At 48.2% G+C, this 26332-nt stretch overlaps 1 protein-coding gene across 1 annotated transcript in view; it reads right to left on the bottom strand.

Annotated features, from left to right (window-relative positions):
- Positions 1-26332, bottom strand: part of frem2b (FRAS1 related extracellular matrix 2b) — a 97441-nt gene that overhangs the window by 32806 nt on the left and 38303 nt on the right. Inside the window, exons 4-6 of the mRNA XM_060075005.1 lie at positions 20741-20971; positions 14650-14775; positions 13963-14214 (exon numbers count right to left, since the gene is read on the bottom strand). Coding sequence (XP_059930988.1) covers positions 13963-14214; positions 14650-14775; positions 20741-20971 — 609 coding nt within the window. The remainder of the gene's footprint in view (positions 1-13962; positions 14215-14649; positions 14776-20740; positions 20972-26332) is intronic.

Here is a 26332-nt window from a genome sequence, read left to right as displayed (position 1 = left end):
ATGCCATAATCTAAATCAAATGACAAACTTTTCAATCAATCAAATAATCGCTGCAGCCCTAGACAACAGACAAGACAGCAACACAATGCATTAACTGTTGCTGGAGGTTTGTTATGGTGTGTGGTGACACCCCAATCCCCCCCCCCCACCCCCACTCTCCAATCCACAGACCCCTTGAGCTCATATTTATATCTCGTGTGGAGTGTGTATAATCCACAACAGATAAACAAGATCATTGTTACCAGAATTGGTTTCAACCTAAAGCCGCGACCATCCAGTCGCAACTAAACCATAACAACCCAAAGGCCGAGGAGAGGAGAGGGGAAGAGGAGCAGTAGTGCATAATGAATAGATTAAACGAATCGGCGCGGCCATGGTGAGAGATGTGGTTACCATGACGACGCGCTTAGCTCTGCCTGGCCCCGCGCGTCGCATGCAGAGGGACAGGGACGGCGCCACCAGTTTTCGCCTCGCGCAGGAAGGCGAACGCACGCCGCCCCCGACGGCATGTGCAACAACCAGTTCCCCCCACGGACGCCGACCGCGCGCGCCGCTTGAGATGAGACACCACAGACGGGATGCGCTGGACGGGATCCACTCGGCGGCGAATGTCGAGGCAGACGCGAGGAGCGCCTTCCTTTGAGATGCGATCCCGTCGTGGCTCGGCGTCGCCACAACGCTCAGGCCGCGGGAGGAAGTCAAAGCGAGGAACTTAAACGCTTGTGTGCGGCGCCAGACAACACAGCACCTCAGTATAACGCGGGTTCACCACAAAGAGCTGAGACAGCCTTCCTCTCGCTAATCTGATGCCTGCTTCTCAAGTGACACCTGGGCGGGCGTGTGTGGTTTCAGCCTGAATGACACTCTGCAACAATGGGCCTCACCTTCGCACGAGACGATTGGCAAAGGAAAAAAAAAGAGCATCCGCCGGCTTCCCCTGGGTGACCCCCCCCCCCTCTCTCTCTCTCTCTTCTTGCTCTCTCTCGTCTTGCTCTCTCTCTCTTCTTGCTCCCTCTCTCTCCCTTCTTGCTCTCTCTCTCTCTCTCTCTCTCTCTCTCTCTCCTCTCTCTTCTTGCTCTCTCTCTCTCTCTCTCTCTTCTTGCTCTCTCTCTCTCTCTCTCTCTCTCCCCTCCCCCTATGTCACTCTCTCTCTCTCTCTCTCTCTCTCTCTCTCTCTCTCCCCTCCCCCTATGTCACTCTCTCTCTCTCTCTCTCTCTCTCTCTCTCTCTCTCTCTCTTCTTGCTCTCTCTCTCTCTCTCTCTCTTCTTGCTCTCTCTCTCTCTCTCTCTCTCTCTCTCTCTCTCCCCTCCCCCTATGTCACTCTCTCTCTCTCTCTCTCTCTCTCTCTCTCTCTCTCTCTCTCCCCTCCCCCTATGTCACTCTCTCTCTCTCTCTCTCTCTCTCTCTCTCCCCTCCCCCTATGTCACTCTCTCTCTCTCTCTCTCTCTCTCTCTCTCTCTCTCTCTCTCTCTCTCTCTCTCTCTTCTTGCTCTCTCTCTCTCTCTCTCCCCTCCCCCCCCCCATGGGTGCAGGCAAAGGACAAACACTTTAAATCTGTGCTGAGAACAAACTGGAGACAAAGAGCGGAGCACCGCGAGGTGTGCAGCTGCCAGCGTTTCTCCCCCCCCCCCCCCCCTCCCCCCACAACAGCCAAACAAAACAGGCTTTGGCTGCCTTATCTGGCCTCTGTGTTGGCGTCGTAATCAGATATAGTCGCCCGTGCAGCACAGGTTGGCAGCCTGGGAGGTTGGCCCTTGTTGTTGCAGCCCAGTAATCAGATAAGGGTTGTGGGGGGGGGGGAGAAAATGGCGAGCTTCAAAGAGCCGATAGGCCATTAAATAGAAGAAGGCCAAGGCTGCCGCCACCGCCTCACCCTCCACCTGCATTCAGGACCCAGCCGCACTCTGTGGGCCACAAAGAGGTCCTGCCCGCGGCCACTTGGCCATGAATTCACTCGTCTACCTTGGGCATGGAACTTCAATAGAAGTTGATTGTATTTTGTTCCGGCCCAGAGCAAAAGAAGTCTTTTGCAGACACACTTGTTTTTTACATTTAATGCAGTTTCTGTTTGGTCACTGAATTCCATTAGTTAACACCGGATGGGATCTCAATGGAGACGGGGAAATCGGATCAAAATAAATCCAGCCCGTCTTGCTTTTCTGACTAATCGCACACAAGGTTTTCGGCTGAGATTTCAGCGAGGTTACCAATCTTGGAGCAGCGTTGAGTGCAGACAGGGTAGTTTGGCGACGTTTTCTCCAGAATCTCATCTGATTGTTCTTATAACCTTATTTTCCGCCTTAAATTTTCCGCTGTAACCCCTTTAAATCCCTATTTGCTGCTTAGTGACCTCTCTCTGGATCCACAGTCTAACCCCTATGCGCTGCTCAGTGACCTTTCTCTGTATCCAAAGACCTCTTCTCTTTTGCCACCTGTATCTGTGTTCACTGTTTTTTGTTGCGGATTGGGAGATTTTCCACGTCGACAGAAATGAAAAATCTTCTAAAATATCTAAAAGTTACGAGTAATCTTGTTGGAGTTTCCACTTGGACGCACTATGATTCCGAAAATATCCTATGCAAAATAAAAAGTAAATATTTCCCACAATGCAGTGGGGGCTGGATCGCCGTGTCTCCGGGCTGCCTGTAGAGACGGTATCTTCTCTCAGGTGGACGCCATGACAAGAGTATCCCCATTGTGATATTTCCCGGCGATGTCTTCCATAAAGCTTGTTCTGTCACGCAGAGGTAATTGCTGTTTTATACGGTCTCCTGTATCCGGGGAAATATTTGGGTGGCTGCGGGTTGTAAAAAAACAAGCAGAACGCTTGTACAGCAGGATCCTCTCATTCCTCAGACAGTCGCCCTGTAAATTCTGGGCCCGGCTGGCGCTCTAGAAGCTATGATTAAAGTGGGGGACGCTGCGCGGCGTTAGCTTCCCTGGCCGCGGATCAACTGGACGCTGCCTTTCATTACCGTCCACCTGCGGGTTTCGTTGTCCTCGGAAAACAGGTGTGGGTAATATTTGAGGTTGAAAGACACGAATCGGCATGAAATAGGAGACCAGGCCCTATTCCTCTCACTTTTTTGGCAATCGTTCTCTTTTTCTCTCTCTCCCTCGCCATTAGTCTCTCTATCTCTTTCTCAATCACTTGCTTTCGCTCTCTCGTTCCCTGGTTCGTTCTCTCTTTCTCTTGTCTGTCTCCATGTGTCTGTCTCTCCATTGTTACAATCCACATTGTGCATCTAGATACATCAACTGTGTTTATTTAGACGGTTACACTCTTATTTTAGTTTCTGCTTTTTGTACAATTCCACTCTCTCCTCTACTTTCTGATGTGCTACCGGAGCTCCCTGTCTGGGAATGATAAAGCACTACTTCGTTGTATCTTTTTCTCTCTCTGCGCTACAGCCGATTCACCACGGTGCTACAAGGTTGTTTTGTAAATGTGGTGTTTTGTCCAGCGGCGGCGGTGGTGGTGGTGTGTGTGTGAGGATCAGTGTGAGTCCGGTCTGCGGTTGAGAAAACGATTACCACCTTCTCGGTCTTGCACCGAGTGGCAGAGAGGCGAGCCGCGCGGTGGGCTTCACACGCATCCCGATGGAGGGTTGAAGTGTGGTCAAAATGCCAGAAAAACAGTCGCCTTAGGCCGTCGTGTCTAAGTCCTTGTCCCTCCCTCTCTCCTGCTCTTTTCCATTCACTCTCTCTCTCTCTCTCCACCTCTTTCTTTCACTCTCCTTTTCTTTCACTCTGGCTCTCCCTCCTTCCCTCTCTCTCTCTCCGTTCTATCCCTATCCCCCCCGTCTCTCGGTTTCTCTCATCCTATCGCTCTCCCACCGTGCTCTCCTTCCCTCCCCCTCACTTTATCTCCTCTCTCTCTCTCTCCCCTCTCTCCCTTTATCCTGATCCTCTGACACACCGCTGAGAACGACACCTATACCCCCGGCTTAGCGGCAGCCTGCAGAGAGATGTGTTCCTTATCCCCAGCGTGAAGCGCCTAGAATCACCTCAAGGTCCTTTCAGGTGAACCTGACGCAGTGACGTCAGCACGGGTGGGAGACGGGCGAGTGGTGACCCACGGGGGGGAGGTCAAAGTCCCAGCGGCGAGCGGTCTGCTCGTGATATTGAATACGTCAGCAGGAGTTGTGCGTTTGAAATGAACCCGAGGGTCGTTTAAAACGTTTGATTATGATCTGTATTGTCTCTGGCTATTGCCTTTCTGGCCTCACCTCACAGTACAAATACAGAAAGGAAAAATGTTCCTCGGTGGAGACAAAGGGCCCTATTTTAACGGTCTGAAACGCAAGTGGGAAGCGCAAAGCGCAAGTAGCTTTGTGGGCGGTTCTACGGCGCTATCGCTATTTTACAGGCGGATAAATGACACTTGCGTCGCGGCGCAAGTGTCAAAAGGGTTGGTCTGAAGCAGCCTAATTACCCGTAGGTGTGGTTTGGGCGTAACGTCCAACAAACCAATGAGAGTGCCAGCTCCCATCCCCTTTAAGAGCCATGAGCGCATTTGAATCGGACGAGTTGATATTTTGACAGCGCGTCTGCAGTCTCCGATGAGACAGATGCACATGAATTTCAAACTGCAAATGGCTCAGTTTATTGCCATATATGGCCTAATATGGCCTAATTCACACATGGAATAAGGGGTTTTCTTCCACAACTTCAGAAATACTGAGTTCTCAAATAGATTTCGACAAAGAAAACGTATATGATATAACATATGATATGCGGTAACTGTGGTTCTATTTAATGATATACGCAATACATTATAAACATTGTTTCTTATCAGTATTGTATGCTATCCTAATATACATGTGTCCCCACGATAATAGACATTGCCATTGATTGTATTATGCGTTACGTGTTTAGTTTGCGTGTGTTTAAACAGAGCACACACGCGCGCCCGCATTCATTCATTCTTTTTAACACTCACTCGCGGTAAAACAATGTTTTTCACGATTAAATACTCATCAATCCTAAAAGTTATGGGCATGTAGGCCTACACGATGTCTGTGTCAAGAAAATATGTGTTTGCTGTACGGTGTTTGCAGATGCATTGATTTAAAAGTACAACTTATTACCGCTGCATCAGCTGTTCTTTCCCAAATAATTTACCAAGAATGTGCGGCTAGGTAGATGAGAGAAGCAAAGTGTATGCGCGAGGTGCACAAGCAATCCGTATGCATCGCATGCGCATGTATGCATGCACCCTTAAAATAGCATCTGAACAACGCGCCACTGACTTTAAACCAGGTATTTCCTGGTCAGTAGCGCAATGGTATTCAGAAACGGCAAAATACCGTTTGCGCCAGAACACGCCTCTTGGGGCGCATGATCAATCCCTAATTTACCGGCGAGTGGCGGTGGTGGGAAAAGAACGCTCTGCGCCAGTAGTAAACTAGCAACGACACATGCGCCAGTGACTAAGTCACTTGCGCCGGATGCAAGATAGGGCCCTAAGTGTGGATGCACAGTTTCTTTCATTATAGTTAGAATGTGCTTATTGAAGTGCAGCATGCACGCACGCACGCACGCACACACACAAACACACACAAACACACACACACACACACACAAAAAAAAACACACACACACACACGTTCATCGTTCCCAGAGCAGTGCTCCGTAGTGACAGAGAGGGTCATAAGGCGACCTTACAACACTTACTGGATATTAAGACACTCACTCTTACTCACCCTTTCTTTCCTTCATTCCCTCTCTCTCTTTCGCTCTCATTATCTCTATCAGTCACTCTCTCTCTCTCTCTCTCTCTCTCTCTCTCTCCCTTTCCTCCTCAATCGCTTTGTTTCTTTTTCCATTCTCTTTTACACTTCTTTGACATTTTTTTCCCTCTCTCTTTCTTCCACTCTCTCCTTCCTTCGTTCTCTCCCTTTCTCTCCCCGTCTCTCTATCTCTCTCTCAAGGTAAGCTGTACAGCTTTTGTGATGTTAGATGATTTTTCTGCCGACTTTATCCTGAATAAGAGGCCTTGGATGTATTTGTCTGTTTGAGTATATGTCTGTATGAGTATATGTATATTTATATCCGTGTATGTCTCTGTGTGTGTGTGCCTGTGTGTGTAGGTGTGTGTGTATGTGTGTGTGTGTGTGTGTGTGTGTGTGTGTGTGTGTGTGTGTGTGTGTGTCTGTGTGTGTGTGTGTGTGTGTGTGTGTGTGTGTGTGTGTGTGTGTGTGTGTGTCTGTGTGTGTGTGTGTGTGTGTGTGTGTGTGTGTGTGTGTGTGTGTGTGTGTGTGTGTGTGTGTGTGTGTGTGTGTGTGTGTTCTGTACAATAGGGTATTGCGGTGTCAAGGCTTGGTACGGTTCGGTAAAGTTTAGAAACATAGACAAAATAAATAAACCCTGAAAAACTAAAATTTGTGTTTCCATTCACATTCCTTATTATAACAGTAAACCACATGGATAGCTTGGTTTCCAGAAGAATGGAGAAACATAAACCAAACACTATCGCCTGCTTTCTATGAAAAATATTTTAAATTGCCATAACTAAAACACAACTTCAACAAAGGAATGCATAGATCAGCAGAATATGGCAATTAAGTCGCACCGTATTGCTAGAGCAAAATAGCAGCACTTTCTTAAAGATTAGTCTTTCATCATGAAATCAAAGTGTGACGGTGCTTTCTATCTCCCAGTCTGGTCTGATGGGCCGTTACAGTGAAGGGGCTCTGTGGCTCTAGTCTTCCATCTGTCCAACCAAGCGCCAGACCTAGCAATGCACACCGCGTCCAACCGCATCTCAAGTGACGGCAGCACAGACTCTGAGAGCGTCACTTAACTTTTTGTGGATACTTCCCTTTTTGGTTTGTGAACATTCTTTTTTCAATAAAAACATGTTTAGCTACAATAAACAACCCACGTTTATAGGGCTGACCAAAACACATACCCTTTCACCCCTAGTGTTTGTGTGTGTGTGTGTGTGTGTTCGTGTGTGTGTGTGTGTGTGTGTGTGTGTGTGTGTGTGTGTGTGTGTGTGTGTGTGTGTGTGTGTGTGTGTGTGTGTGTGTGTGTGTGTGTGTGTGTGTGTGTGTGTGTGTGTGTGTGTGTGTGTGTGTGCGCGCGCGTCTATGTCCAGCATGCTGATTGGCCAGCAGGTAGCCGTGTCATGAAAACCAGGACGACTCAGGATGTCAGCATGTAGCTCGAAGCCATGTTTCAAACTGTTTCGTTTCACACACGCACACACACACACACACACACACACGCGCACATACACACATAAACACACAAACACACACATACAAACACACGCACAGCCCAGACAGCAATAAGTGACAGGCCAGACAACCATCATGGTTAAAAGCTGCTAGCTGGCGCTGTGGTCACGCGGTGACAACACCGAGCTGCTGTCTGTCAGATCCCCCCCTGGACGAGCCCCCCACGACTCCCCAGCTCCCCCTGACGGGCCCCAGAGCCCCAACACACAGGTGTCAGACACTGCAGTGAGGTAAATATGAACCATGGTGTGTGTGGGTCTATGACAGCGAACACACCCTCTGCATTCTGATATCAGAAACCGCTGCAAAATCACAACACAACAACGTCGCAATCGCAACACGACAACATCATCACAAAGAGAGCAAGAGAGGGAGGGAAAGGGAGAGAGGGAGAGAGAGAGAGAGAGGGCCAGAGAGAGAGAGAGAGAAAGAAAGAGGGAGCGAGAGAGGGAGGGAAAGGGGGGAGAGAGACAGAGATAGAGAGAGAGAGAGTGAGGGCCAGAGAGAGAGAGAGAGAGAGAGAGAGAGAGAGAGAGAGAGAGGGAGGAAAAGGGAGAAAGAGAGTGGGGGAGTAAGAGAGAGAGACAGATAGAGGGAGCGAGTGAGCGGAGAGGGAAGAGAGGGAGGGAAAGGATTATTATCCAATACATATTAAAGGCACATTTTCGCACAAATATGTGTGCACCTGCATGCAATGTGTAGGTGTGGATGTGTGCACACCATATGTGTGTGTGAGGGCCTGCATGCAAATGTTTGCATGTTATCTCTCAGGTATGCGCTGGCCTTCCCGGAGAGCTTTGTGCTGCAGCCTGAGAGTCTGCAGCAGAAACAGCATTTATGGTATCTTCAACTAATCCTACCCTGATTGGTGGAGAGCCGGGCTCCGACACAGCAAGCCTTCCTCTCCCAGGAATGAGTACAATCAGCTCATTACTTCCTCGTCTATAAGTGGGTGAGTATGTGTGTGTGTGTGTGTGTGTGTGTGTGTGTGTGTGTGTGTGTGTGTGTGTGTGTGTGTGTGTGTGTGTGTGTGTGTGTGTGTGTGTGTGCGTGCGTGTGTGCATGAGTGTGTGCGTGTGTGTGCGTGTGCTTTCCCCTTGGGCTCGCCTCAAATGAAGAGATAATCTAATCTTAATGCGACCATGAGTGCCCACACTTCACTCAACCTCCCCCTTGACCTCTGACCTCTGCACCTCACAGCCTGAAACTCCAAAGCGGAGGTTTCCTGCGTCTCCTTCTCACACGTTTGCGTTGCGTTGCTTTGTCTGGCTTTGCATTCTGGATGGTTGTGTTGTGTGTTGACCGATTTGTGCAGTGAATGTTGTGCTGTGTTGTGTTGTGGTGGACTTCCCGGGGAATAATTTACAGGTTTTACTCAGTCCACTACCCTGGTTACCATGGATACCAAAGAGTTGAACCTGCACTCCATGCCACCAGTGAATGCAACGGTCCTCGTGCTTGTGAATATTTCAACGGTTGCGTTGCATCGATGATGCTCTTCCTGCTCGCTGGTGTGCGGTCATCATTGGCCCGTCCCCTCCCCTTACTCTCCCCCCTCTCCCTCTCCCCCTTTCTCTCTCCTGCCCCATCTCTCCTCTCCTTTCTCTCCCACTCTCCCCGCTCTCCTCTCCTTCCTTTTACACCCTTTCCCACCTCTCTCTCCGATCCATCCACCCCCCCCCTGTAACCTTTTCCCCCAAACCCCTCTCTCTCTCCCTTCTCTCCTATCCCTCCTCTCCCACATCACCCTCCCCCCCCCCCCCCTTTCACCTTATCCCCCTCTCCCACCTCTCTTTCCTATCACTCCCCCCTTTCACCTTCTCCCCCAGTCCCGCCTCTCTCTCCCCTCCCGTCTGTCCCTCCCCTGCCCGCTGTCCCTCCTCTCCCTATTAAAAACCTGTTTGTCTCAACGCTTGTCCAGGGATCCGCGAGCCGATGCCCCCGTGCATGGAGGAGGTCAAGGGTCGGGTCTCGGGTTACGCCAGCTCTCCCCTCCGTTAGTGGATCGCCGCGCAGAAGAGCATTTGAAACACGCAATGCCCCCCCCCACTCCTGCCCTACCTCCTACCTAGGACAGGTGAAACTCATCTGGGGATGTTTGTACACAAGGGAAGAAGAGAGCGGAGAGGAGACAAGGAGGAGAGAGAAAGGGAGGAGGGGGCGGAAGAGCAAAGAGGAGGGTTGGGGAGAGAGAGGAGAGAGAGAGAGAGGAGAGAGGAAAGGAGAGGGGCAGAGAAGAGAGAACAGAGAGGAGGATGTCAAATCTACAAGTGACACTTCATCTCACTTTCCTCATCCATCATCACTTCCTGTCCGCATGATGTTACTTCAGTAAAACAAAGATGAATCATTTCAACAGTTTGAGTGCGTTACCGCGACAAGCTCCGCTACCAAAGAACTGAACAAACAAATGAAACGGTGCCTGGAAGACCGCTCCCTGAATAGTCCTCAAAAATGTCATCTAGAAGTCAACACTAGAAATGAGGAAAAAAAGGACATGATTATTCTGGAAGCATCATCTTTATCTATACACGATTATATCTAGGATATAAAGCCTTGTATTTCTGCACCGTACTGGATATTGTAACAGCTGTTTAAAACTGCATCCATATCACTCTAGTGAGAAGAGAGCAGAGAAAAAGCATGGCTACGCGATAACTGTGCGTCTCTTTCAGGGTGGTCGGAGAAGACCTCAAATAAACTCAAACTTTGTTCCTATTCCTTCTTCTCTTTTTCCCCGTGGTACATAAAAAGTACCACTTTTTCCCTCCACACCGCAAACTGTGGAATCGTGAATTAAATATTGTACCACTCCAACAATCCGGCTTTGGAGGAGCGCTTCTTATTCATGGGAAGAGACGGACCCTTCCCCCCGCTGCAGGGCCGGGGAACAGCGGAGCGGGACAAAGGCTGCTCCACTCCCCGCTGGAAGATACCGGGTTCGATCCCCGTTCACCCTGTAGGCCTGGTCAGGCAAGATAGCCCTACCCCCACCAGCTCCTAACACCTGATGACATGTATCTGAATTAGAAATATCCCTTTGGATAAAAGGCTCAATCCTGTTTAATTACTTAATATATATATATATATATATATATATATATATATATATATATATATATATAATTGATACGCTTTGTTGTCTAGGGAGGTGTGTGTTGTGGAAGGCAGGGAGAATGCAGGCAAAGAGAGAAAGATACAGAAAAGATAGAGGAGAGACCTCAGGATTGCGCACACAAGCACACACACACACACACACTCACACGCACACACACACACACACAAACTAATTGCCCATTCTTCAATTTGTACTGCAAGAAAATGCATAATTTCAACCTGTAATTATAACTTACAGAAACCAATTTAAGGCTTTGTGCATCATGCATAAAGTTCTGCTGCTCATCCATAAAGGAGCGGAAAGTGCTGGAATACACAAGTAAGTCTTCAGCAAAACCCAATAAAGGTCCGTCCCTCACTTTTAAAGTGTGGCTTTATGTGTAAATCAAAAACCGGAAAAAACAAATCCAAATGTGTTTTTTATCCGCTCAGAATGTTTGTCGGAGGCATTAAAATGTAGATGAAATAGGTTCAGCACAAATGAGCGGCGGTGTTGAGCAAAGCAAGCATTTCACACCACTTTAATGAAATCTTGTCAGTCTGAAGAGCTGACAGCAACACGCACCCCTGACACTCACAGAACCACACCTCACCCAGAGCCACATCTCTCTGGTAGAAACCAGGTGGCGAGCACACTGCTCTGCTTGGTTAGGGTGCGCTTGGACTTCAACTAACCATGACTTCAACATAGCCTGGCCAAGACTTTACTAACCATGACTTCAACATAGCCTAGCCAAGACTTTACTAACCATGACTTCAACATAGCCTAGCCAAGACTTTACTAACCATGACTTCAACATAGCCTAGCCAAGAGTTTACAACCATGACTTAACCACGACTTCAACATAGCCTAGCCAAGACTTTACTAACCATGACTTAACCACGACTTCAACATAGCCTAGCCAAGACTTTACTAACCATGACTTAAATGTAAATGGACTGCATTTATATAGCGCTTTTCTAACCATTGGCCACCCAAAGCGCTTTACAATCACATTGTAACACATTGCCTCACATTCACCGTTCACGCACACATTCACACACCGACGGCGGAGTCAACCATGCAAGGCGACAGCCAGCTCGTCGGGAGCAGTTAGGGTGAGGTGCCTTGCTCAAGGACACCTCGACACTCAGCTCGGAGGAACCAACAACCTTCAGGTTACCAGCCACACAGCTCTACCTCCTGAGCACCTGCCGCCCTTAACCATGACTTCAACATTACCTAGCCCAGTGTTTCCCCTAGAATTTTTTTTAGGCCCGGTGGTAAGAGCTGATAGTGTGATTTGTTATGCATTTTTCACGGGATGCTAGAGTATTTGTTGGTTATTTCCATATAAAACACTTGCTTAGCCATCACAAGTCGATAATGATTCAATAAACACGCTATTAACAATAAACTAATTTTATTTACAATGCAATTTTTGGTGGTGCCATGCTAATGATGATATAACTTAATGCTGTCAGATTGTCCGTTATGATGGGGCATCATCTGCGCACGCGCGACACCTCAGTTATTATTATTATTTATTTTTTTCTCTTTTTTTTTTTTTGGCCGGTTGTTGGCCTGGCGGGGGCGCTCGTTGGCCTGGCGGGGGCGCTCGTTGGCCTGGCGGGGGCGCTCGTTGGCCTGGCGGCCCGCCAGGCCTGAACAATGGTAGGGGAAACACTGCTAGCCAATACATAACTTAACCATGATTGAACCACGACTTCACCATAGGAATACCATTCCTTACCATCAGTTACCCACTACCTCCACTTTAAGGATAGCGCTGCTGCCTCAGAGCAAGAAGGTTCTTGGTTCGAATCCGGGGGGGGGGGGTATTTATGTTCTCCCTGTGTTAACACGGGTTACCTCTGGGCTCTCCAGTTTCCTCCACACCATTAGACATACGGTGTAGGTTAATACCCCGGCCTGCGCTCTTGACCAAGGCAGCAGCGGTAGATGTGGAGTGGGTCCCAGGGTGATGTGAAAAGGGCTGCCCACTGCTCCAAGCGCTGCAGCTAATCATGGCTCCGACGCAGAAAACAAATACTGTTGTGTACTAGCTCAAATAAAAGGTTCTCCTTCTTCTGATTACCACAGTATTCCTTACCCTTACCGAAAGGTTTATAAACAATAACTCATAACATTACCTCACAATAGCTAATTGCTTAACCAATCCCTAATAATCCTTCAACCATTACCTAACAATCACTTATGAACCATTCCTGAATCCATAACCAAAACATAACTTGACCTAACCCTTACCGATGTAGTGCTTTACCATGACCTTAACATAGCCTAGCCAAAACGTTACCATCATTACCTAACCCCAATATATGACTGACCTAACTCTTCCTCGATGATACAAGGGTGTTAGAAGGACTGAGCTTCCTGCAAGCTAAGCAAATACTGGCATTAGAACACCTGAGTTTCTTGCTAGCTGACCAAATACGGGCATTAGGACACCTGAGCTTCCTGCTAGCTGACCAAATACGGGCATTAGGACACCTGAGCTTCCTGCTAGCTGACCAAATACGGGCATTAGAACACCTGAGCCAGTGAACCCAAACCACTTTTTTGTATGTTTTACTGTGGTCATTTGTCTTATATGATCGTCAACATAGTAATATTTGCCATTTACCACTTTAACTGAAATAAGTCTGCAATTGAGGGTAAAATAGAAGTAAAATTTGTTGTCTTAGCGATTCTCCCCAAAATACTTTGTGAACTTTCTCTGCTTCGCGAGAAATTTGGGCTTTTTGGGACACGTGTGCGCAGATATTGAAGCTTCACCTAAGCAGCTACTTATTTAATACCCACTTCAAAAGGTAAGGCTTTTCGGACACCTATAGTACAATGCAATGGTGTGTGGTGGATTTCATGTAAAACATTGCATATTACAACACTCATAACAGTTACACAACGACGGTACTAAAATAGGATCATAAAGTTGGTGTGGAGCGTAACCATGGGGATAACACTCCCCCCTCTTTCCTAAAACTCTCAGCCCAAAACACATTTTCTTAAATCACATAGTGTCCGAATTCCATTTGTTACATCCCTGGCTCTCTAAGGCCGTTGAAGCGCCAGGTGACCATATAAGGGCGTTGAAGCGCCAGGTGACAGCTGACCCTACACGGGCGTCGAAGTGCCAGGTGACAGGTGACCCTATAAGGGCGTGGTTGAGCCAGGTGACCCTGTAACGGCGTTGAAGTGCCAGGGGACAGGTGACGGGTGACCCTATAAGGGCGTTGAAGCGCCAGGTGATAGGTGACCCTATAAGGGCGTTGAAGCGGCAGGTGACAGGTGACCCTATAAGGGCGTTGAAGCGCCAGGTGATAGGTGACCCTATAAGGGCGTTGAAGCGGCAGGTGACAGGTGACAGGTGACGGGTGACCTTATAAGGGCGCTGAAGCGGTAGGTGACCCTATAAGGGCGTTGAAGCGCCAGGTGACAGGTGACCCTATAAGGGCGTTGGAAGCTCCAGGTGACAGGTGACAGGTGACCCTTTACGGGCGTTGAAGCGGTAGGTGCAGGTGACATTATAAGGGCGTTGAAGCGCCAGGTGACAGGCGCCAGGTGACCCTATAAGGGCGTTGAAGCGCCTCACGTCTTACCGTCCTCTGCGTGGGGCAGGATGGCGACCCTGGCGCTGGGGTAGTGGGTTGCCAGGCGACCCCCCACGGGCATGCTGAGGCTGACGTTGAAGCTCTCCTCCTCCTCGTACAGCGAGTCGTCGATGACCACCACGCGGCACGCCTTCTCCACCTCGCCACGCTCGAAGCGCAGCGTGCTGCGGTGGTCCTCCGGGCGCGAGATGTAGTCCGAGTAGGAGAGGACCGAGGTGGGGACAGTGCCCGTCGCTGTCGCTATGGTTACGAACACAGGTTCACGCGCGCACACACACACACACACACACACACACACACACACACACACACACACACACACACACACACACACACACACACACACACACACACACACACACACACACACACACACACACACACAGTTGTTGAAGAGGTACTTTAGTGGCTGGTTTAAAGGGTAGCGGCTTTATTTGAATCATCTTTCACACACACACGCAACACACACACACACACAAACACAAAGAGACACATGCACACAACACAACACAAGAGTTATGAAGGCTTACAGAGTTTATTTGAAGCATTTTTCATACACACACACGCACACACACATCTGAGCATGATTACACTCACACATACACACGAACACGCACACACATGCTCCCACATGCACACACTCACAGACACACACAGACACACACAGACACACACCCTGCTGGGTGTAGCAGACGACCAGGAGTTCCTGGCTGACGTCCCCGCCCCGTCGGACGGGGACGAGGAGGTCCCCCACGTCCTCCTGGATGTTGTAGAGCGCCGAGGGGAAGAACACGCTGGACTCTGGGGAGCACAGCACACAGAGAGTCGCGTCACATATAACGTGTACAGGGACGGCTGGTATCAACGGGGTGCTGGGGCTAAGCCCTCCCTATCCTTGACAATAAACCTGAGAACATTATTAAATAAATTGAAAATATTAAAATATATGAATTACTAAAACTTAGAATTGGTCAATTTTGGTGCAACGGGAGAAGCAACAGCACCAAATAATCACAAAAACGCAGGAGGGACATAAAGATATGTCGTGTGGGCTTGGAAAAGTCAGCCCAGGCAGATGATCATCTGTCTGGGCGGACTTTTCCAAGCCCACACTTAAGAAAATCAGCATCCAATCGGTGTCGTCCAATCATGATTGACAGGTGTTATGACATACCCCCTTGATTTAGAGACCATTTGGGCTAAATGAATATAGCCCAGACCAACAGTGACAGTGACTCTCACTGGTGACTGTCACTGTTGGAGGCGGGAGAAAAAAGTGTTGACAACAATGGCGTTTTCGTTGATGTCTTTAGAAGAAAAAAATTAAATAAAGAGACTGGTGGCACATCGGCCAAACGATGTTCAGATTAAACAAAAGGACACGCGACAAAATCGTTCATTTTTGCATCTCTTTGTTCGAAAAGGAAAGACTGGCTGACGGCGAGTGCAGCTAGGAGTGCTCTCTTACAATGCGAACACGATTTGTAGTTTGTGTGTGTGTGTGTGTGTGTGTGTGTGTGTGTGTGTGTGTGTGTGTGTGTGTGTGTGTGTGTGTGTGTGTGTGTGTGTGTGTGTGTGTGTGTGTGTGTGTGTGTGTGTGTGTGAGTGAGTGAGTGAGTGAGTGAGTGAGTGAGTGAGTGAGTGAGTGAGTGAGTGAGTGAGTCAGCAAGAGAAACTTTTCCCATCACAACATGTTTGTAGCCTACTTATCTAATTGTTTATAGAGCATTATTAATTGCTGTAACTTGTTGCTGTATCACTGGACTGTACCCCGGATGTGATTTTTGTTGTTTCTGCAGCGTGAACTATTAATGGGTATTGGCCCTAGGCTTAATGCATTGTTAACCCCCCTACCCAATATTTCCACCAGCCACTCCTGAACATGTATCGGTCATATAGAACATGACGGAGTCCAGCATGGAGAGACATGTCACATATAACATGTATTAGTCAAATATAACATGTTAAGGAACACATTGGACTCTGGAGGAGCACAACATGGAGAGAGACATGTCACATATAACATGTATCTTTGAGATATAACACATATCAGTGTAGATATCAGTCAAATGGAACATATTTGTATAAATATATAAAGATATATATTAGTGCTGTCAAGCGATTCAAATATTTTATCGTGTTAATGTCATAGTTAACTCGCGATTAATCGCACATTTTTTTCTATTCTAAATAACCCTTGATTTCGTGCTGCTAGCCTTTTAGTGAGATCAGAGAGTGTTGAGGAGGACAGTGAGAAGAGAGACCCGCAGTGAATCCACCCGGTCCACTTGACATCGGGTGCATGACAGCGGTAGGCCTATGAATACTCCTACCGTACGTAGGCCTATACACATTACCAGGCTATCTAATAACGCCCACGCACACACACACACACACACACACACACACACACACACACACACACACACACAGACACAGACACAGACACAGACACAGACACAGACACAGACACAGACACAGACACAGACACAGACACAGACACAGACACACACACAGACACAGACACAGACACACACACACACACACACACACACACACACACACACACACACACACACACACACACACACACACACACACACACACACACACACACAGAGTGGCGGAGTGGTAATCGGGAGAGTCGGGAGAATTCCCGGTGGGCCGTTAACGTCTCGGGGCTGTCGGGCTGATTACTAACAATATTGCCGTTAAAATTGGTTTGCGTTAACGCCGTTAATAACGAGTTAAATTTATAGCACTAATATATATATACATATGGATATCACTCAGATATAGATTTACATTGAGAATACTTGAAATCTCTGGGAATTAATCCTGGGGGAAATCATTTCTGTTACAATTGCACTCCTCCAAATAATGAATAAATCCAGTTCAAAAAAGAATAAATGTGGGTAAAAAAATCTGAATACAAAAGTACCGCTGGGCAATAAAGATATCGCCAAAGGTGCTTAGATTCCAAAAACGTATGCATGTAAATAAAACATTTGCATATAAAAATGTGCATAAATTACACCAGAAAGACCATAAGGTATGCATGTAAATTCTTCCCTGTATATACACTTATTTTTTATTTACATAAGCTGTAGATCAGTGCTACACCACATGCTCCGTTTTTCTTTGCCTCGTTCTACTTTCCCTTCTGTACTTGTGTTTGATCGTAAAAAAAAAACGTTGAAACGCCAGCGAAGAACCGAACAGCGTCCGATGTTACCCGCCGCAGAATGGAGAACCGGGTTAATGTTGGCCCTCCACCACCGGCTGGTCCCCAGGTGCAGGGCCTCTCCGGGAGATACTGAGAGGGGCTGGCAGGCGACAGGGTCACCGCGGTCGGCGAGGGGGCGAGCAGAAAGAGGAGGAGGGAGGGGAGGGAGGGGAGGGGGGGGGGGGTGGGGGGGGGGGGGGGGGGGGGGGGGCGATAACACGGAGGTTATCTGCCGCGAGTGGGCCTCGGCAGCACCGGAGGAGCCGGTCGAAGGCGCCCGGCTTGCGGCTCTCTGCCACGCGGAGCCCTAATGAGAAATCTCATTAGATATCTGCCCTCGTTCCTGAGTTCCTGCATCGCTCCCCGGGCTCTTTGATCAGAACCTGGGATCGGCTCGCTCTCCTCCCCGCTTATCTAAACAAACTCCCCGCTCGGGCCGATGACTGATTCGCAGCGTAACGCGCAGAGACAGCGCATCGGCTACTCGGACCGCCCCCCAGGGAACGCCGGAGCCCCCCCACCCGCCCCAGACACGCAGAGAATCCTATCGAGACGAGAGAACGCTATCTAGGAAAAGAGCAAATAAGACGCGGGCGCATCCCCTTGGCATTTATCAAGCGGGCAAGCAGACGCTCTGCATGTAATACAATATAGGTCCGTGCGTAATGTATATTTGCATATATTTATACACTACGCACATTTTGGATTTCCTCAGGGTACAGCTGGGCGATGGCTCTCCACATCGGAGCCACCCTGAGTCGTCAGCCCGTGTGTCTCCTCCGTTTGACCACCTTCGTCGCCGCCTCCTCCCGAATCACGTCGCCCCCAAATCCCCAGCCTACCTCAGCCCACGTCATCCCACCCGCGGCCTGCGCAATCCCCAGCCCTGCCACCACTTTACCCACACCTATATGCCACCTCACCCCTCCTCTCACATGCCCTCCTCACCCTTATCCCAACGTCCATCTCCCCTCCAGCCTCGTCTGCCCTCCGTTTATCCTCTCTCTCTCTCTCTCTCTCTCTCTCTCTCTCTCTCTCTCTCTCTCTCTCTCTCTCTCTCTCCCCCTTCCTCATCTCCTCTCTTCTTCTCTTCCACTTTCTCCCCATCCCTCCTCTATCTCTCTCCCTCTCCCTCGCTCCCCCTCCATCCTCTCCCCCCCCCCCCCCCTCTCTTTGTCACTAGCAGTGAGTCAGATATCGGTGTCTGCCTCCCACCCTGACTTACTCCTCACTCCCTTCTGCTCCCCCCTTTCGCTGTACCTCCTCGCATCCCCACCTGGCCCCTCTCCCTTTCTCTCCCACCTCCTTCTCCCTCGTCTCCCTCCTCTCTCTCTCTCTGCCACTACCATGAGTCAGATATCGGTATCTGCCTCCCACCCTGACTTCCTCCCCGCCTCCTCTCTCCCTTCCCCCAGCAGGTTTATCCCCGGGTTTGTTAACGATGCGGTCGGCACCTGCCCTGATCTATAAACCACAGCTCTCCGCTCTCACACCTCGGGCTTCACGGCTCATGAATTATAAACCCCGCACGCCAGGACCGCAGCTCCCCTACGGCTGCCACGTTCTACAGCACACAGACGCCGTCCAAATGAAATGAATTAATTAATCCAACCGGTACCTTGCATCAAATAACAACATAGCGCTAACCTTGAGGGCAGCTGGAACAGGGTTCAGTCGGAAACGGTATAATGAGAAGGTAAATATACATCTAGGTTTAGATAAACCAGCATAAGGCGAGGTCTGTTCAAGTAAAGAGGGCAACGATTTGAAAGTCCTCGAAAAATAAAAAAGATAGCTGCCAGTTATTATAATAACACTCGGGAGAGTGTTTTGTGTTTTGGGGGAAAAAAGCACCAAGCAAACATGTGAATTAGCATAAACCCGCAATTGTAGATTATTTTATTCGGATTCGATTCATGCAGGGAGCAGCGAGGCAGTTTCCCCGCTGCTAGACACAATCTGCTGCCTCTATTCTTCTCCTTGCAGGTTGTTCTGTTCAACACAAACAACAACATCAGCATAGCCATTAACATTCCCTGGCTAGTCTGTTGTTGGTTTTTGTTTTCTGCGTGCCGTGATGAACCGTGTGTCTCTGGTCAGACCAGAGAAGACGCTGAACTCACCAAATAAACTCGTGAATGTCATGGAGACCCATGGATACGGTTTGAATGAGTGGTGGGAGTTTACTCCAAATCTATCAAAATAAAACAATTCCAATTGTATTTAATTTAATTGCATCCAATTCAATGATAGGATAATGTAGTGGACCCCCACCTACCTGCTCTTTAATGACCTGTGTCTGTGTTCACTGTATAACCCCTACCTCCTCTTTAATGACCTGTGTCTGTGTTCACTGTATAACCCCTACCTGCTACTTTTAGACATGTATTTTCACTGTCTAACCCCGGCCTGCTCCTCAATGACCTGTCTCAGTATTCACACTCTCACCCATGCCTGCTTCTTAATGACCTACCTCTGTATCCACTATCCACTGTCTATCCCCTACCTGCTCCTAAGAGACCTACCTCTGTATCGACTGTCTATCCCCTAGCTGCTCCTTAATTACCTACCTCTGTATCGACTGTCTAACCCCTACCTGCTCCTTAGAGACCTACCTCTGTATCGACTGTCTAACCCCTACCTGCTCCTTAGAGACCTACCTCTGTATCCACTGTCTAACCCCTACCTCCTTCTTACAGACCTGTCTCTGTATCGACTGTCTACCCCCTAGCTGCTCCTCAATGACCTGTCTCTGTATTCACACTCTCACCCCTACCTGCTTCTTAATGACATGTATTTTTCCCTGTGAAACCCCTACCTACCTTAACGACATGTCGCTTTATTCACTGTTTACACCCTTCCGGCTCCTTAACGACCTGTCTACCGTCTACCCAATGACGTGTCTCTCTCTCTTTTCACTTTCTCACCCCCCACCTGCTCCTTAACGGCCTGTCGCTGTGTTAACTGCCTAAGCCCTACCTGCTCCTCAGTGACCTGGTTTGGGATTCACCGTGAGTCCCTTTTAGTGTCGTCGTCTGCTGAATAGTAAACAGCAATCAGTAAGCATCCAGAAGGTGATAAACAAGAGGTATTCTATCAAAGCAGTAATACCTCCAGTGCTTTGATATTGGTCCCAATGAAAGGCTCATTATCAGTAGAATGTATTCATACCTCCGCCAAGGAGGTTACGTTTTTGGCCCTTCAGTGTCGCCGTAGGCACGGTATCGCAGAAAGACGAGCAGGGATTTACAATAAATGTTGTGGGTAGGCTGGTTATGGGCAAAGGAAAAAGGTGATTCACTTTTCACACCAATCAGCCAAAAAGGGGGCGTGGACATGGTAGCCCCCAGCCCCTCCCATTTCCTGTTTTCTGTTCAATCTCAAAAAAAAGTCATCAGACTCAGCTCAGAGTAGCCAATGGGCTCCCTCCAAGGCAGAACCACTTCCACCAATCAGATTCTGTGCTCCTCTGAAGACATTTTCTAGCTGCACCGACGATGATTCTGATTAGCATCGACTACTGCTACTTCTACTACTGACCATCTCCTGGGTCTTGGATCTCCACCGTGGCCTTCTCAGGGAACTCCAGCAGCGCCATGACGGGTTCGGACAGAACGACCTGGAAGCGCTCCGACTCCTCGTACTCGCCGTCCGACAGAATGCGCACCCTCCAGACGGCCGTGGTCTGACCGGGGTTGAACTGGACCTGCTTCTGGGACTTCCCCCGGAAGTCACTGTCCTTGGTGGCGGTGCCGTCCACGGTGCCGATGCCTGTGAGGGCAAACGAGAGGACGTGAGAGAAGGAAGCACCCAGGGAAGAACCTTCCCTCTGGTTCGTGGATGCATAGATAGATCCAACTCTATCAATCCCCCGGAGGGGTAAACCCTTTGCCACGGCACGGCAGCAGTGGAAGACACAGTATATAATACAATACAATAAAAAATACAAAGTAGTGCTAATGAAAACAGAAATATATGCTGTAGTAAACGCAAAAGTAAGGACAAACAGAACAAACAGGGCAAACGGGACAAACAGTACAAACAGCATCAATAGCATTCGGTCCAGGAGGTCCGGGTCTTGACCAAGGCGAGCCTAAGCGAGGACTAGACCAGAACCAGGTGTCCTGATTGCCACCATCAAAATACACTATTTTCCAGGACACCACGGAGTGGTTTAATCCGCTTGTACTACAGTTATTCACAATGATAGGGTATAACTTACTTTCATCAATAATGTGATTGGATTGTTATCGACCTAATCAGCTGAAGTTAAAATAATTTCATATATTCTTCCGCAGCGCTTTGAGCAGATTGTTTTTGCATTGTGAAGCACACAGCTGGTCGATAGTTATATTTGGTTGCTGTTGTTTTTGTACTGCATTGATTCAGAACTGTTAAAAGGCAGAGTTGTCCTGCTGTTGAAACATAATGCAGGCCCTTGGAACGTTAAAGACCAATCAGAATCAAATGTTCATCAACAATGGTATAATTGTATTTGTAGAGCACTCCTTCCAACACAATGGAAGTCACAGTGGTTTCCATCACTAGCAATAACACATGATTTCAGCCCCCCAGTTCTGAAATCACTTTTATGTCTCCTAAACAAAAATACTTTTAAAGAGCTTTGTTTATCCTCCCAGTTTTATTGGACGGTAAGTGGTTTCATTGGTCTGGGGATTTGGGCAGGAAGTCACACAGCCTGCAAACTTTACTCCAAGTGCATCTTTATTGTAATGGATTGATACAGAAATAATGTTACCACTTCTGACCATCGTTGCGAAAGTAACATATGTCCATGAGAATGGCCTCCTGCTCCAACATCAGGATTTGAAAGGTGAATGTTTTTTTGGGGAGGAAGGATTACTCGATTATTTCATTTTTATTAGACGTTTATATGACAGAGAAAATGCACAACATATAATTGAGCCAGATTCGAGCCACAAGGCTCATTTACATCTGTTGTCCATGGATTAAGGATAGATTAAGGACAACCATTTAAAAAAATTTAAGAAATGAAAGGATACGTTTCAAATGAAAGCAAGTGTGGAGGATTCAATAAAAAGCCCTTAGCCCTGATTTAAAAGTAGGTATGTACACCATTGAGGTACATCTCAGATGTTGAGGAAGTTAGTTCCAGATATGTGGTGGTAGATACAAACTAAAAGCTGCTTCTCTGTGCTGTGGCCAAACCCTGGGCAGAGTGAGTCTGCAGCTTCCTGGTGACCTGAGGGCTCTAGTGGGCACTGGAACACTGTAACCTGAAGGTTGCTAGTTCGATCCCGAGCCTCTAGCTGAGCGTCAAGGTGTCCCTGAGCAAGACACCTAACCCTAACTGCTACCGACGAGCTGGCTGTCGCCGTGTGTGGTTGACACCGCGGTCGGTGTGTGAATTGTTGCAAGCCGCTTTGGACGAATGCTTCAGCTAAATGCCCTAATTATAAATATATACATATGGTGGGCGAGGTTAATTTGGTGTAGATTGTTCGTTCTATAGCTCGGAGAACTTGAATGTTTCTTCCTTTCCTGAATTGAGAAGCTGAAACGATTAGCTAAACCGACACACACACACCTACTCCCACGGAGCCTGAATTTATATTAATATTAATATATTTATATTTTGTATATAGACGTTGTAGACGATGGTGGAATTCACAACAGCTTGTGAATTCATGAATAGATTACATAATTAGATTGTATGTTCCCAAGAGCTTTAATATGTTTAGTTTTATGCTAATTAAAGTTAGATTTTGAAATCACTCCAAATTTATATGACTTCAATGACCTTGTAAAAAAGCACACACACAATAACAGAATCCCATGATGGATGACAACCATTTTTAGTCATCTGCAGATTTTGGAACAAAGTGCCTTGAAATGTGCCGCACACACACACACACACACACACACACACACACACACACACACACACACACACACACACACACACACACACACACACACACACATACACACACACACACACACACACAAACACACAGAGCTATTGTGGGTGGTAATTAGCTAAGCTGTTCTGTCTCCAGCAGAAGAGTTTCCTTAGAGGTGAATGAATGTATTATCCAAGCTCTCAATTTATGCTCAACAACATTTCTGTTGTTTCAGAAATCATTAAAACTGTGCTGAGTATTCACACATCGTCAAATAAGTTTATTTTACTACCAACCAGTTAACAACTAAGTATTTTACCCAGTACCTAGCTATCTAGCTACTAACTAGCCTACTATCTTAATAACCAATTACTTAGTATCCAACAAACCAGCTAGCTAACCTAACACAAAAACAGATAAACACACGCACTAAACCACACACATACCCCAATTCACACACACACACACACACACACACACACACACACACACACACACACACACACACACACACACACACACACACACACACACACACACACACACACACACACACACACACACACACAAACACAAACACATTCACACAGAGAACACACACAGACAAACACACTCATACACACTCTATAAAAGTGTTTGTCAATAAGGTAAAGCTATAATAAGATGAATAGACAAATAAATAAATAAATATCAATGATTAAATGAAAGTTGCAGCAAAACGAAAGTTCAAGAGCAGATTAAAGGGTAGAGGGAGGGATGCGAAAGTAAACAAAATAACAAAATGGATGGACGGAGGGAAAGACCGACACAGAAAGACACAAAGAGAGACATGCAGAGAGAGAGAGAGTGAGAGACTGCCGGACAGATAGAGAGAGAGGGGGGGGGGGGGGGGGGGGGGGGGCGATATGAAACCAAACAGAGGGATTACGCAGCTGAAAGGGGAGCCGTCGAGGTCGTTGTAGAACTAAATTACTATTTCATTTGTTGATGAAAGACGGAGAGAGAGAAAGGGGGGTGGAAAGGGCTGCCTTTGATATGCCAGCCGAGACAGGAGCAGGGGCCTCCTACACGTGTGTGCCGAGATGAAATGGACTCTCTCCTCTTCAAAGACCCGCCGCATAGCGAGACAACCAGGGTTTGTGTCTTCGCCACAATGCGCCTCTCGCATCACCAAGGCAACCCCCCCCCCCACCCGCCGTCGTCCCAACACATATATCACCCCCCCACGAACCCCCGCTTGCAACCCCACCTGCTCACATCACTCACAGCCCCCCCCCCCCCTCCCCCCCGCCTTACAGCACTCACATCCACCCCTCTCACATCATCACTCAATCACATAAACCCCACTCATATCACCCCCCCCCCCCTGCTCCCAACCCCCTCACTCACATCCCCCCGCCACTCACATCACCTCAGTTCACATCCTCCCCACTCACATCAACACAACTCACATCCCCCCTCCACTCACATCACCTCAGTTCACATCCCCCCTCCACTCACATCAACCCAACTCACATCCCCCCCTCCACTCACATCAACCCAACTCACATCCCCCCTCCACTCACATCAACCCAACTCACATCCCCCCCTCCACTCACATCAGCCCAGTTCACATCCCCCGACTCACATCCCCCCGGTTTACATACCCCCATTCACGTCACCCTCCAATCACCCATCACCCAAGTCCACCTCCAACCAACTAGCATAAGCCCTGCTCACGTACGCTCCACTCTCGCCACCCCCACTCACATCCCAGCGGGCATGCCTTGAAACCGCTGTCGGTGTGTGAATGTGTGTAGGACATTGAATGGGTGAATGTCAATAATTGTATAGCGTCCATTGTTAGGTATTGAATATCTTAATTACTAACTTTCCCTCCCCCCCCTCTCTCTCTCCCTCCCTCACTGTCTAGTCGTCATGGCGTAGCGTCACCCGACCTCCAGTTCAGATCCCCCGTTGGGGGGAGGCTGAAGCACCTTCCGGGGAGAGAAGCTTCCACCCCTGAATCGGTTTCTCTGGTCCTGAGACTCATCTCCGCGCCCGGGCAGAGGTGTGAATGGGTGGGTCAGGGGATCGCCATGCAGCTCTGGTGTATGCAACCCAGTCAGGGTTAACGGAGAGACCATTTTCCTCAAAAACACCATTCCACCATACTCAACACCACCCGTAAGGAATAGCACATAAAATGAAACGAAGAGCAGGGAGATTAAATTTGAGGAGAGGACGGGCGTTTACGGTGCTAGGGTGACTCTGCGGCGGTATCTTTGAAGTGGGCACGGTGACATTTTACGGTACGCCGAGGCCCTCTTGCGTTGTGTTCCTCCTGAGGCTGTGTCGACACGGACGACTTGTGAAGAACTTCTGGAGAACTTGTGGCACTGTGAAGAACTCAAGAGCCAGTGAAGGACTTCAGAACAGGTCCCCATGGTAGGATTCAGAAATGCCATCTGTCAGCCATTAGTGAGGGAAATGTGCTGTGAGAATATCTGTTCTGGTTGATGACACATATTCCTCTGTAAGAGACGATTTGGATTTTAGACTAGTCCCGGGTAATTTCTGACCAATCAGGGCATTTCTTCCATGATTGATTTACGAAACCCATCTTCCATGTAACTCACAGGTGTGTGTGATTGCTAAACGTCTCAATAGCAAGAAACGTAGAGTGAAGAAAGTTTTCCTTGGGTTGATTATCTTTTCTCCTCTCTCTTTAAACTCTGAAATCGTACCTACATCAACCAAGTGCCTCAGCTTTTCAATGTAACTTAAAGGTTGGGTATGGGATTTGCGAAACGCCAGCAGATTTTGAAAACACACAACTCAAATGGTCCTACCCCCTCTCCTTCAACCCTGACTCTGACTCCACCCATTCCAAGTACATGGACGCGCAATCATGCATGAGCAAACAGATGTGCGAGAGCGAGCCATTAGCTAGTTAGCTAGCTCCAGTAGCTACCGCAGGATAACAACAAACAGAAGCTTGCTCTGGGTCACGAACTTTGAGTACGTGCACGAAGGGGTCGCGCGGGGAGCGGGGGAAGGGGAGTGCAGTACGACCGTTTGATTGACGTACTTACTGTCCAATGCCACTCGGTGGGTCTGGAAATCATTGGCTGGAGTTTTTCGAGCCCTGCCCGTTCCACAGATGATTGACTTGTTTAATTTTCATGTCAGTACTTCTAACTCAGTGGCTGTAAGTGGGTTAGGATAAGGATTTCAAGTAATTTTGCAAAAATTGCCAAAAAAGAGA

Source organism: Gadus macrocephalus, chromosome 16 (genome assembly GCF_031168955.1).
Source record: "Gadus macrocephalus chromosome 16, ASM3116895v1".
NCBI lineage: Eukaryota > Metazoa > Chordata > Actinopteri > Gadiformes > Gadidae > Gadus > Gadus macrocephalus.
This window is presented reverse-complemented; position numbering and strand designations above follow the sequence as displayed.